This window comes from Rhyacophila brunnea, unplaced genomic scaffold (assembly GCF_057557595.1).
Source record: "Rhyacophila brunnea isolate RB1 unplaced genomic scaffold, BYU_Rbru_1.0 scaffold_10, whole genome shotgun sequence".
NCBI classification, from domain to species: domain Eukaryota; kingdom Metazoa; phylum Arthropoda; class Insecta; order Trichoptera; family Rhyacophilidae; genus Rhyacophila; species Rhyacophila brunnea.
Window position 1 is genome coordinate 18,517,051 of NW_028232752.1, and position 13,273 is coordinate 18,530,323.

At 31.2% G+C, this 13,273-nt stretch overlaps 1 protein-coding gene across 3 annotated transcripts in view; it reads right to left on the reverse strand.

Moving 5' to 3' along the window:
- Nucleotides 1–262: 262 nt before the first annotated feature.
- Nucleotides 263–13,273, reverse strand: part of LOC147078955 (uncharacterized) — a 128,451-nt gene continuing 115,440 nt past the window's right edge. Inside the window, exons 3-6 of one of the 3 annotated variants that reach the window (XM_085951659.1) lie at nt 9,337–9,397; nt 8,217–8,288; nt 4,581–4,850; nt 263–2,103 (exon numbers count right to left, since the gene is read on the reverse strand). In XM_085951659.1, the coding sequence (XP_085807785.1) occupies nt 1,980–2,103; nt 4,581–4,850; nt 8,217–8,288; nt 9,337–9,397 (527 nt within the window). In that variant the 3' untranslated portion in view covers nt 263–1,979. The remainder of the gene's footprint in view (nt 2,104–4,580; nt 4,851–8,216; nt 8,289–9,336; nt 9,398–13,273) is intronic. The other 2 variants (XM_085951665.1, XM_085951674.1) reach the window with 2 other exon arrangements.

The window sequence follows — 13,273 nt, forward strand, 5'->3', positions numbered from 1 at the left end:
TTACTTAACAGATAGTTAAGTAAGTTAAGATACTCGTAGCTTAACAGATTACACATGATAGACCATTATTTCAAACATTTTAACAACTTCAAAGTCAAATTACTCAAAACTAGTATTCTCCAGTTAGTGTGTTCTGCCAGAACAGAGACGAATGTTGTAGGTATTTTTCATTTTAATACAAAATTTTATTAATTTTAATAAAAGTAAATCACTGTGCATCATCAAAGAATTACGAAAAAACAACTTTACCAACATTTTGTTTCCAACTTTAGTTTTAGTATGATTTAATATCTTCAAAAACATAAATTTCATAACTTTGATGATCATTAATTCACTTCAAAACAAACTTTACACTACTCCCAAAAATACAAAACATTTCGCTTCATAAAATATACCTATGCTTTAACACTGTTCAATTTGAAACTTCTGATGTAGACTCAGTTGAAACATCTTTACACACGAAACTTGAAACAAAGATTTGTCAAAAGTGTTTTCATTTAAGTTTGCCAATTTATCCGAGTCTTATTTAGTTTATAATAATTACCCCCTAAGTAATTATGAGAACGATCGAGCATTTCTACAATCCGACTCTCGAAGCGATTGTCAAAAAGAAAATTTAGTATTCTCGACTGGCTTTGGGACAATATCAATTTTTGATTCGATAAAATGAAACTCGTACAACAAAGAAACGCACGAACGAATTTGAAAAATATTATATCGAACGACTGAAAAAATGGCGGACATGGAACAGCTGTTTCTGATACGAAATACAATTTGACGTATCATATAGATAGGTAATAAATACACAATGTTAACCTTATCAAGATTATAACAATATTTATTACAGATGCATAATTAAGTACTATCAAATATACAGTATTATGCATTTACAGAACAAGCAACGTTTTATCGTTCTAAAATAAGAGAAAAAAATAGTGAAACCAAGGCTTGGACAAAAACGAACCATAAGTGCGAGTGAGCAAGCATTCGGCACGCTTATATATCCGCAATATGCTTTAGAAGTAAGATACAATTTCTACGGCTGAATTAAATATTTTTTTACGCGTTGCCAGTAAATATTGATTTGAATGACTACATTCATTTAAAACTGCAAGCACGTGTTAAATATAAAGTTAGTGGTAATTATTATTAATGAATTCAGTAGAAAATATGGTTAACTATACGAAGCAACATGATGGTATACCGTGTCATAGTTTAGTCAATAATAATAAAATTAAGATTCTACTGTGCGTTATACGCAAGAAACACGGCTTCATTTTGCCCAACAATACCCACTCTCTTTATATTATTACTCTGAGAGTGCGACGGTTTTTTAACGTACCTTTCGTTACTTACTCGTATTTACTGATACATGCAGATGATACACATATTTATTATTTTTAACGGAACAAAGCTGTGTATCACAAAAATCTTTTCATTCTGACATGTTTACAGTGTAATGGAAGGCGGCCGTACATAAACCGCGGCTGCTTATACATGGCGGGTGGAGGTGGGGCAACTCAAATCATTTATCTAACTACTAATGCATAATACTGTACAATCATAGTAAGTAATCTTTTTTTACTCACACGCAGTAATAAAATAGTTATTTGAATAAAGCCAACTAAAACAAAAATTTGATCATCGATATATTAGAGTGCGTACTGTATTGATTTCACTTCAACAATAATGTATAATATATGGGCTCTTCACTTATTCACAATGTTTTGCACAAAAGTCTTTTTTAAATTTAAACCAAACGAAAATCGACCCAATAGGATGTATATTCTGAAATGTCAATTGGAATTCCGATTCTACTCTTAAGTAAATCCAAACTCGTCACTGTCCTCTTCGCTCCAATGACCAGAATCGATTGGAACTTTGGTAGCTGCTGAATCTTTGACCGGGGTCTTCCCTCTTTCACTTGCTTTTGCGTCTTCTTTGTCGGGCAGACTTTTGGGTCCGCCGTTTTGCTGAGGTCATATTTCCAGGATGGTCTCCTGCTCCCGCAAGCTGGGCGTCGGATTGGAGTTCATGTGGACAGTGTTGGCACCGATCGGCGTCGGCATACTATCGTCTAAGACTTCTGTGATGTCATCATACCTAGGAAAAATGCAATATATTAATATACACCCGAAATATTGTTGGCGAAAATTATTATTATTTATGGGATTTTTTTACCATGTTCGATCTTAAGAAAATCATATTATGGGCTTCCACAGAGTGAAGCTTGTATTAACTGATTTTGTTTTTTAGGAAAAAAATTATATTATTATCGAATTGCTCAACCTATTAGGTCCATACTCTGACTCCAAACTCACATTAAAAACAAAATGTGTATTTTGTCAGACCAAGGATTCCAAATACACATAGAAAAAAAAGTATTTTTGCTAGATCCTGGATTCGAGCCCGGTACCCATGATATTATTGGCAGACACGTAGCGCTCGGCCATCAAAAACGTTTGATTGGTTATAATATAATCTGCGCATCTATTCTATACACAAGACTGCTATCGGCCGCTATCGAGGGTAGTTTTTAATTTTTTGAATTGAAGTATTATAATTTTTATAATAGACAAGTTAGTTGTATTGTTACAATAAGTGCTATGTTTTAACAGCACTCTCTTGGCTGTGCTAATTTTTAGAGCGAAATAGACAGTTTTGACTGTTTAGATGGCTAACTTATTGTAACAATTATAATACCTCAATACAAACATATGATACACTACCTACTATAGATAACCACCGATAGCGGCCGATAGCAGTCTTGTGTACAGAATAGATGCGCTGAACTGTCCCAAAAGTGCGTCAGTAAAAGTGTTAATACATGACGAAATTCATAATAATTATTATATCAGTATATTATTGGTAGGGTATAATTAGTGAAAAATGCATACTGAACGAAACCAATAAAAATCTTTTGTCAAATTCCTTCCTGTTGCTAATTTTATTGTCTCTTGATTTTACAATCTCCAGTTATACTAAAGTAAGTGTCAATTTGCAACACTCAAAAATACAGAAGAGCAAAATGAAACACTTTTTAATTGTGTTCGTTTGGCATATTTATTTTTCACTGACGCTCTATCATAAATAATTGTGACTTCGTCATAAATTAACGCATACTGATGAAATTTTGGGAACATTGAAAATAAAATTAAGTAGGTATAAAGAATTTTACCGCAAAAATAACTCTTTTTCACCAAAATTACTTTTGCACCCTTGTAACAAATGTAACAACACATACAAAGCCGATTTCATGAGCGCTTGACAGGTGGAAATTCAAATATATCGTTTATCATTTCAGATTGCAAATATTTGCATTGAATGCAATATGGCGTGCAAAATTACGTATTCATTGTTATTTCAGGCGAAATATAACAAGTTTCGCCGGAATTACAAATCGTATTCATTGATCGAAATCAATGAGCCACTATCAATATTAAAATTTCAATCACAATAATCAACATGAAATTGTAATATTTGCTGAAAAATTAATCTATCCTCTGTACATATTGACATTCGAAATTGTCTTTGCGATATTCAAATTAAGCAATAAATTGCCAGTTCATTTTGTATATTTTGGTATTGACATATTTTTCAATGCTACACCTTTTTTAAATTTATTATACTCTGGCTTTGCTTGCAAGGTGTTTCAAAGATAATACTGTTATTAATATAAATATAACATTTTGATTTGATATATTCAATAATTATTTTATGGTGTTGACAGTCAATTAATATTATTCGTGAAAATACATTTTATTAACTAAAATAAATCATAATAATATGTATGTAGTACTATTAACTTATTTTTAAATTAGTCAGGACCGATTTCGTCCGCTTCAAAAGGACATTGTCAACTAGATTTATATTATATTTTATATTAGATTAAGGGGATAATAATGAGATTTTAACTACTGTTTACTTTGAAACAATTATTGTTATTGAAAATACGTCATGTTATGTTATAATTAGGTGGTAAAAAATGTATACGAATATTTCTATTACAACATTTAAAATGTTTTGGTCAAGACGGATAGAACATACATATGTGCAAAAACCATTAATTTAACATATTGGATAGACTTTAAGCTAATTACACATAGATTTGATGCATACATAATTTCTGACAGTTCGTTTTTATTATTAGTGAGCTGTATATACCGCACATGAGGTATCGATTGATTAGTACAGAGCGGTTTTTAGCCAATGGCACTAAGTTATATCGCTATAACGTAGGTGAAACCAAACTGAAGGTGGTCAATGAAATATTTGTGTTGGCAAGAGTGTCTCTATGAGGGTAACCTAAGATTTTAAGCCGACAAATAAGTATAGCCATCTTTTGGAAAAAAATGTTCACATTATGGAATATTATTTTGATTAAGCCGCGCAATTTTATATAATGTAAACTGTTGAAACAATGCTTGCAGATGTAGACATACGTTTAACTTCAATACTTTGTAAAAGTAAAATATACACTGGTATTTATAAAATTTGTCCACGCACAAATATTTTGGTCTGGACTAGGCATAAATATAAAATTTAAATAATCGTCAACCTAATACGAAGGTTCTACCAACCTATCTCCTCCGTAGTCACTCGCCGCATCTCCAACCAAGTGATGGTGCTGATCCGGAAGAAGTGGATCTCTAGGGCGTGGCCTCACTTGAAGAGTTCCATGCAGCGCGCCCAGTAGCAACAGCTGAACTCCCGCTATCCTCGCCAACCACAGCCATCTCGGCCAGAATATCATTATTAACCCTCCGACTATGTAGGCTGGCGCTTTTCTCCATCCTCGACAGCTGGACACCAGGTCCCAGCATCTGAGAGCTGGTGTGTATTCTTCGTGACTGAAATATTGTAAGACATTACTTAATACGAGTACTAAATATATATAAGAGGTTTAGAAGACACTCAAATGTTGCACGCGACGCTATATCGTTAATCTTCACGTGAAAGGCTTCATTTTTACAACGTTTTTATTAGCTCGTATTCTTGTTTGTCCGGTGGTTGTTTGTCCAGTACAAATCTTGCAATCGATTTTTAACTAGCTTCCCGACTAGCTAGACATTTGAAACTTTTATAATATATCAGAACACGATGCCAATGCATTTTTTTAATACTTTTTAGCCATCTTTAAGTAGAATTGAATTCATTTTCAGTTAATTCTGTTTTGTATGATAAGTTATTTCGACACCATTATTGGTTGCTAGGGGTCTGGGGTCCTAGCAACCAAATTATTAATATATACGTGTGTTACTATGGAAATCAATATGACATGTCAAAATGACATTTCAGTATTATTTCTATCAACTACAAATTTTTTTGGTCGTTTAAGCTAGTCAAGTCAAGTTTATATGATTCAACAGAAAATTTAAAAACGTTGTATACAAAAAGTTCTTTTTATCTTGTAATTATTTTTAATATAATTTCTGTATCTGCCATACCTGTATTGAGTACCTACTTGCATGTGAAAGCGTTCTTACTAATCATAATATCTGAATACTTAATTGTATTACATTATTTTTTTCTTATATTGTCTCTCTTTTTTTAATTTTTTTATTAATCTTCATAGACTAAGCTTCTGATTTTGTTTTCATAGAAGTTTTCATTAACGTGTGTTTTTTGTGTTAAAGACAAACTTATGAGATAATTAGTATGGTTGGTTGAGTAGTTGTAAGTAGAAACCATATTTTTTTAATAATCACTTGGCGTAATATATATTACATATGATTATTTAGAAGCTTTCTTGAGAAAACCAATACATATATATTAAACTTTAGAACTACAAGTATATAATAATGATTAATTATTATTACTTCAAATTAGTTGTATTCACTAATTAAAATATTCTGTGGGATTATGATTTATGTGCATACTTATAGTGTGGCAGTAACAAAGTGTACAAAAGTTTGTTTAAAATATTTCAACGGAATGAATTAAAATGAAACTTGTGTGTAATAAACATGAATGCTGGAGCTTTAATAGTCCCAACAAAATACCGCATTAATTTATTCTAGTTGGCGTAAAACTAATGAAATTTCTTCTCTACAAAATGTATTCAAATGAAAAGCTTTAAATTCGTATGCCTTTTAATTCGAACAGCGAATAATAATATATATATCATAGTATCATTGACAAAGTCACAACATGAACTCAAATCTAAACTATGAATCGGATGTTTTTTCTTAATAATAAAACCAATTCCAGATAGTCAAAGAATTCATTCATTTTTTTTATATCAATACACGCATTTAAATAAATCCCCGTCTGATTTTAACGGTATAATTTCGTATTTTGGTTCTACTCAAAAGTTTCGTTTAGGCTTAAATCACCTAACCATTCAAGTGAGGAATTATTACAGAGCTTTTCTAGGGAGCTTTACACAATATTATTATCCTTAAAATTTCTGATAACTGCCTACTACGTGTCAGTGACGAGGGGTGAAGGTAGGCTTTTGTGAGCTGACATAAATAGTGCACACTAAAATTTGGCAGTCATACTTACTTGTTTTCATTAAACGAAGAATACAATTTGCAAATGGTGTTTTTAAAACTCAATTTAACGTTGCAAAAACCAATATAGATAACAGAAAAAAATATTCGTATATCTAAATTATCTAAAATTGTGATCGATAGAAGAATATTTTGTATCTTTTGTGGTTTGGCTTAGGCAGGGTTAACATGAATTTAAAAAAAAAATAGTCAACACCATCTGTAATATGATGTATTCTTAATTATTCAAATAAGTATGACCGAAAAGGTGTATTTAGGCAGGGTTTAATTTAATTTTAAAAACTAAACTACACTCTCTGCAATTTGTATTATTAGTTCAATGAAAACAAACACTTATGACTGACAAAGTTTAGTGTGCACTATTAATGTCCGATTTTAACAGTATACTTCCGCCCTTCGCCACTGATACATGTACAATCGCGACTAAACTAGAGGTTAAGATAAATCGCATCGAAAAAGCTTAGACTGTTGAGCTTGTATGTAAAAGTTAACAGATTTTTAAGTAATTATTTTCATGGTTAACTAAACGTCAAATTAAGACTCGGGTTTCAATTTGACCAGGATAGTCCCATTTAGGATATAATAATATCATGTCCCGCACTGATTTGTGTTTAGAATGCAACTCGTTCAATTCTTCGGGAATTTATTTTAATATAATGTTACCCATAGTTTTCAATCATTATTTTTAACTAATGAACGAAAAAACACTGTAAATACAAAATCAAACTTTAATTCAACAAATTCAAACACACACAATTAATGTTGTTTACTACAAATTTAATATCGAACTGAGGTTTTTTAAAATAATAACCTTGTATTAAAATTGAGTAGGATAAAAGCAAAAGGGTTTCTTTTTAACATTTACACATTGAGATATACGCATAAAAATAATGACACCATTTTGAATGGGTTTTAGTTACATTATAAATTGTATTATATTATATTATGAATAGACTGTACCGAGCTTTGAGACTTTGAATATTGTTTAAATTAAAAATAATATAGTTATTTGGTCTAATTTGAAGGTTTCAAATAGTGACTTGTTCATTTAAAAAATGGAGAGATGCCTTTATCTACTTAATTATACTACTATTTTTTTATTCAACAAATAATTCACAAGATTTAAGAATGTAACATTCTAATTATTGAACAAATTTGGAAAGCGCTTCAGAGAGTATTAAGAGCCATTAGTTAAAAATTGTCACAATTAAGTATGACGCCTTAAGAGTAGTGGTCTATGTGCATGGGCGCGAAACCCGAGAGATGTAGATTCAATGCCTGCTGGGTTTCTTACTTTTTTCAAAGAAAAAGATTTTTTTCTATTGGTTATAATATATTTTCTCAGAAGTGTTTTCAAAATTATGCATGTTCATTAATTATAAAATGTGTAAATTGACCGTATTAATAAATTATCGAACAAGTTTAATGTTTTAGATTTCAGTGTTCTCTGTATCTATAAAACAAAGAATTTTCTTCATTTTATTTTGTCCTTGTTTCAAAAAAAAATATATCAGGTACTAAGTGGGTACAATCATATTATTATCCAACGTTTTCCAAAAATGGGAATGCCGAAGGAAAAGAAATAAAAAATTCTTTCCCGGGCGGTATTTTCTCAAAGATACTTAATAAAATTCTATATAATTATGAATAAAAAATAAGAAAGATTCTTGCAGACAGATAAACGTTAAGTAAAATACTCACTTCGTACACAGGTCGATGAATAATGTTATGACCCACATTATTTCCAGAAAAAACACAATTCCGGACGCTATTCTGGAAAAGATAAATTATTATTGCGTTAAGATAAGGAGAATTAAAGCACTGCCTAATTTATTACTCCTCTACTTAATGTATTAAGATTAATTTAATGTTGCCATACTTTAATAATAACCAGAATGGCAATAATAATCTCATACGTCATGTATGTAAGTGTATTTTCACATCATTCTAGTAGGTGCCTAAATGCAATTTGTCGGTGTTCAACATACATACAAACATACATACATACATACATACATACATACATACATACATACATACATACATACATGTATAAACACCAGTGGCGTGCAGTAACTTTTTTATGTATGGATGCTGAACGGATTAGAAATTAATTGCACTTTACATTAGTCAAAAATCATCATAATATATATTGGAATTCGGGCAAAGGGCAGTGTTTGTTAGTCTAAATCCATGATTCATAAAATAAGCCAACAACTCTTGCTGGAGATCTAATTTTCAAGACTTTACTTTGTAATGGTACAAGACTTCTGAATGCAATATTAGAACGATTCATGATTAACAATATTTTTTACATGTAATTAGCTGCAATGATCGGTTTTTAATAAAAATAATAATTTAGACTTTTTGGAATTCAATTTATTTGCCAAAATCATATTTTAGAAAGACCAGCAACCCTTGCAGAACGCTTCGTTTTACCTCACCAAACCCGGTTTGGGAAACACTTCTGTAAAACAGAATTTTAGAAATAATGCTTTCAAATTAAAAGTAAATTACTATTGACGAATCATATATTAATATTATTTTTAATAATAAACATGTTAGTTATACTGGAACTTAAAACCAATTTATTTTTTCTGAAAAATAGTTATATATCTACTTAGTAATTAATAACCCATTCATTTCTTGTCTCTATTCATATGAGATATTTTATTTAAATATGGAAGACAATTTAAATAAAATTTCGTTCGAAAGCTCCCATCCAATAAATTTTCCACCGCGTGGTGTGGGAGCATCTTTCTCATTTTCGTGAGACCATTTTTACTCTCAAGCGTAAAGAAGTATGATAAAATTGACTCACATTATATAAACTCCAGCCATGTGACGATGGACAGACATCTCCACACCGACCCCAGACATTACTGAAACAAAAGAAAATCACTTGTTAAAAAAATTCAACCCACAATTGATATTTGAAAGTGGGTGATGAGGAGGCGATAAAGATTGTAGTGGCTACAAGAGTACACTGAATAGAATAATAAGGCTGATAACGAGAGGTTATAATCGCGGGTAATGATGTACTGGTGAGATCGATGTGAATAAGAGATTGATTATATTAATGAATTTAAGAACGAGAAGACTTGATTCTAGTACATCGATGGTTAACTATGTCGAGTGAAGAGTTCTTGACAATAATAGTAATGCGTCTCGTGACGGACTTGATTATTTGAGTGAGGATTCATGCATTGTATTTCCAATTTATACAAATTCATATTGTCGCAATTAAAAGACAGACCGTACTGATCTAGTTATGATTGAGGAAATGCTGATGAATATTATCGCTATATTGTTTTGCTTTGATAACAAAACATACATAGAAAGGTGTGTCACTCATTTAATGCTGAGTGGTATGATTGCTACAGATATGATCTAACGCGCTAAAATTAGATAGAAAAAATAGAATTGAGCGCCTGGAAACATACATTTTAATTATATGGCACCGTAAAAATAGTTTATCAATCAAGTTGGCATGGATGCAATTTCATTAAGCTTTATGTAGTTTAAATGACGATAGTTGAAGTCATGAGTTATTGTTTTTATAATAGAGATATATCGAAAATATTTTTGAAATGTATATACTCTAGAAAGAGTAAGAGAGAACCGAGTGGAATATAATAGAATAACAAAGAGATAGTGCATTATATATTATTTGAATTTATTTTGACGAGGATCGATTATACCAAATGTTTAGAAATGGCGCGTTTAAATGATGATATATCGGCAAAGAGACGCCCGTAAATGATGTCACAATTTATTGTATTTGTATTGCTTTTAAAAATATTCGTTGCTTACATTTTATTTACGATGTGTATTGTAATTAGGTAAAAATCGATCACAAAGTTATCGATCAAGGTGTATATTTTGATGTACAAACAATGCTTATGGATAATACTCGTATAACCATTTATTTATTTTTAATCCATTACTTAAATTTAATTAAGAATAATAAGTTGTTAAAAATATCTAGCAATCATACGAGTATTATCATGTCAGCATTGCAGGTGTGACATACTTTGGTGTTCATGTTTTGTTATCAAAACAAATCGAAGTTGCGATGGGCAGTTGCGATGGTAGATTTCTCAATCATAACCAAGATAGACAATAACTCTTTTAACGTATTGAATATTCAGTTGTATTCATAGCGAAGGACGACGGTGGAAACGATCACTACTCACTAGTCAATCCTCACTTGTCATTTGCTCACAGTCTCTTGATCTCAGTCACTCAACCACCGTCAATCCGTCGTTCGCTCTCAGTATTATCATTAACAATTGTTCACTAATCGTCACACCGGATCACGGCTCGGTATGAGCATAGTTCACTGCGATTACTCTCTACTGTTAGATTTACTCCTACAATTTTAACTGTCTTCAATCAATCCACACTACCTTCTCCTCATCAGCCCCAAAAATATTTATAATTTAAGAAGGGCGATATGGAACAGAAAAATACACAAATTCTCGAGAGAAACTCTCTGGTAAAACTGGGTACAAACGCTAGTTATTAATATTTTTACATGTATACTTTTACTATATCACAGTGAGCTCAGTGCGTTCAACTTTTTTTTGCATCACTCTTATTTTATTATTTTATTCCGCAGTACGAAATGCAATGTCAAAAGTAATTTTCATCGCATAATGTTTTTGCGTGGTAAATTTTCATTTTCACGTGTTCGCGAATTATCTACGCGCGCATTAATCTCGTGTAAATTCTGGCACAAAGTACCTACCAAAGAAAATAAAAATTGAATTAATAACTTCAAACTGAACTGCATGCATTACTCATTGAATTCTTTCATGAATATATTTTTACATACAGCTTTATAGTAAGAAACATACTTAGATAGATCACGTCGGGGTCACCAATTTGGGTGTAGAGGATGATGATGAAGAGGTCGAAGATGTATGTAGAAGCGAGTTTTATTTGCAGCGTAATAGTTGGTACAATAGTATGTTACAGCAGTTCATGTTACAATACTACACTTTATGATAGGCACGGATCCGAGTCCGCACCTCGGTACAATCAGATGTTGGTCGAAGCGATATAGAGACTGCGATGGTAATAGACTAGAAACGTATCTTCGAGTGACATTTTGATAAATCATTATTCGTAATTTATACAGTCGAAAGTAATACCTAAACATTATATTCTAGTACATAATTATCTTGAACAAGTCAGCGGTTTAAATTCGAGTAGCTGTGATTTTTATTTATTATTACAGTCATAATATAATATGAGACTATGGGAATGGATATTCGACTAATTTTCCATTGCGATAGGGTATTTCATATCGCCATTCAATCTGCTGATACAGATAAAAGTTGTTTACTGGAATATGATTCGCTTAGAATACATTATTGCGGTCGGATAATTTGATACATTACAAATAGATATTTGATCGCATATATACTGACAGCTACAATATTATAATTTATTGTCTCTGATACCCCTTGATGTCAAACACATAGATCAAAAACATTATCCCCATAGGTTATATAAAGTATATGTAATATATTTCCCCGTATCATAGTTTACCGTGAGTTATCGTACTGAAAAGAGACCGTAGTATATCATTGAGATCCAAAAAAGACGTGTTATTCGTGGACCTGTTATGTGTTCGGCAACGGAAATCTTTACCAACGGCCCCCGATCCTTCATATGGTCCAGTGGAAGGCGTATTCCAATATAATGAGACTTGGTAGACGTTAATCTTAAGTGTTGTTTATTCATCAAATAATGTCAACGTATACATAGTATAAATAAAAGAGAAATAACTCGAGAGAGTTTGATCCGCAGTGAAACACCTCGGAGAGTAGAGCTGAGTTAACTTTAAACAAATCGAATGGTCCGAGTTGAATGGTATTAGAGTCATTTACAATGTTATAAAATATGGAAAAAATCGATGTATGTAATTATGTACGCACATTATAAGTTATACTTCTTTGGCGTAACAAAACAAAATAGGCCGTTACCTGAGTTTATTAATATTACAGCGGATTAGGTTGATGAAAACGTACGCGATTCATCTGTGTCTCATATAGCACATGATAATTGTAATTTAATTATTGTATTGGACCAAAACTCATCTTTTCCATACAGCGGTTATAATCGATTCAGAAGTGCCCATGATGAATTAATAAAAAATCAAATTTTAATATATTGTTTGAATTATTTACCAACTCAACATTCACAAAATGTATTTATTTATTGATATATAATTATACTCATAAATAATCTTGATACACAACCTTTACAATGAAAAATAAATATACACTCCAATATACATAAAGTTTTATGAATATAAATTAACAGTGTAGAATGTTAGTCTCCAGAAATTTGTTTATAAACATATATATATATATTTATTATGACAGAATATTGGTTACAACACGTGCTCTTTACTTGATTGTATTAAACAACTAACTAAATGACTCTATGCGCATGCGCATGTTCCCTTTAGACTGAAATGAATATAATGATAATAATAATTTATCTGTTAATTCTCTCAATAATCTGCTAATTTATTCATTGGCGCGCGCAACTTCGTCAAATGGTAAAAATACACTCTGATCTGTTTTCCCAAACGCACCAAAAGAAGTATAACTTCAAAAAGTATGTCAGTAATATTAGTGATGCTTAGTTCACATAAAAGGTTTATATGTTTGTAGTAACACACCTAGATAGGGTTTATAAATTGGGGTTGATCAATAATATAATATTGAGTAGGTCCATTGCAA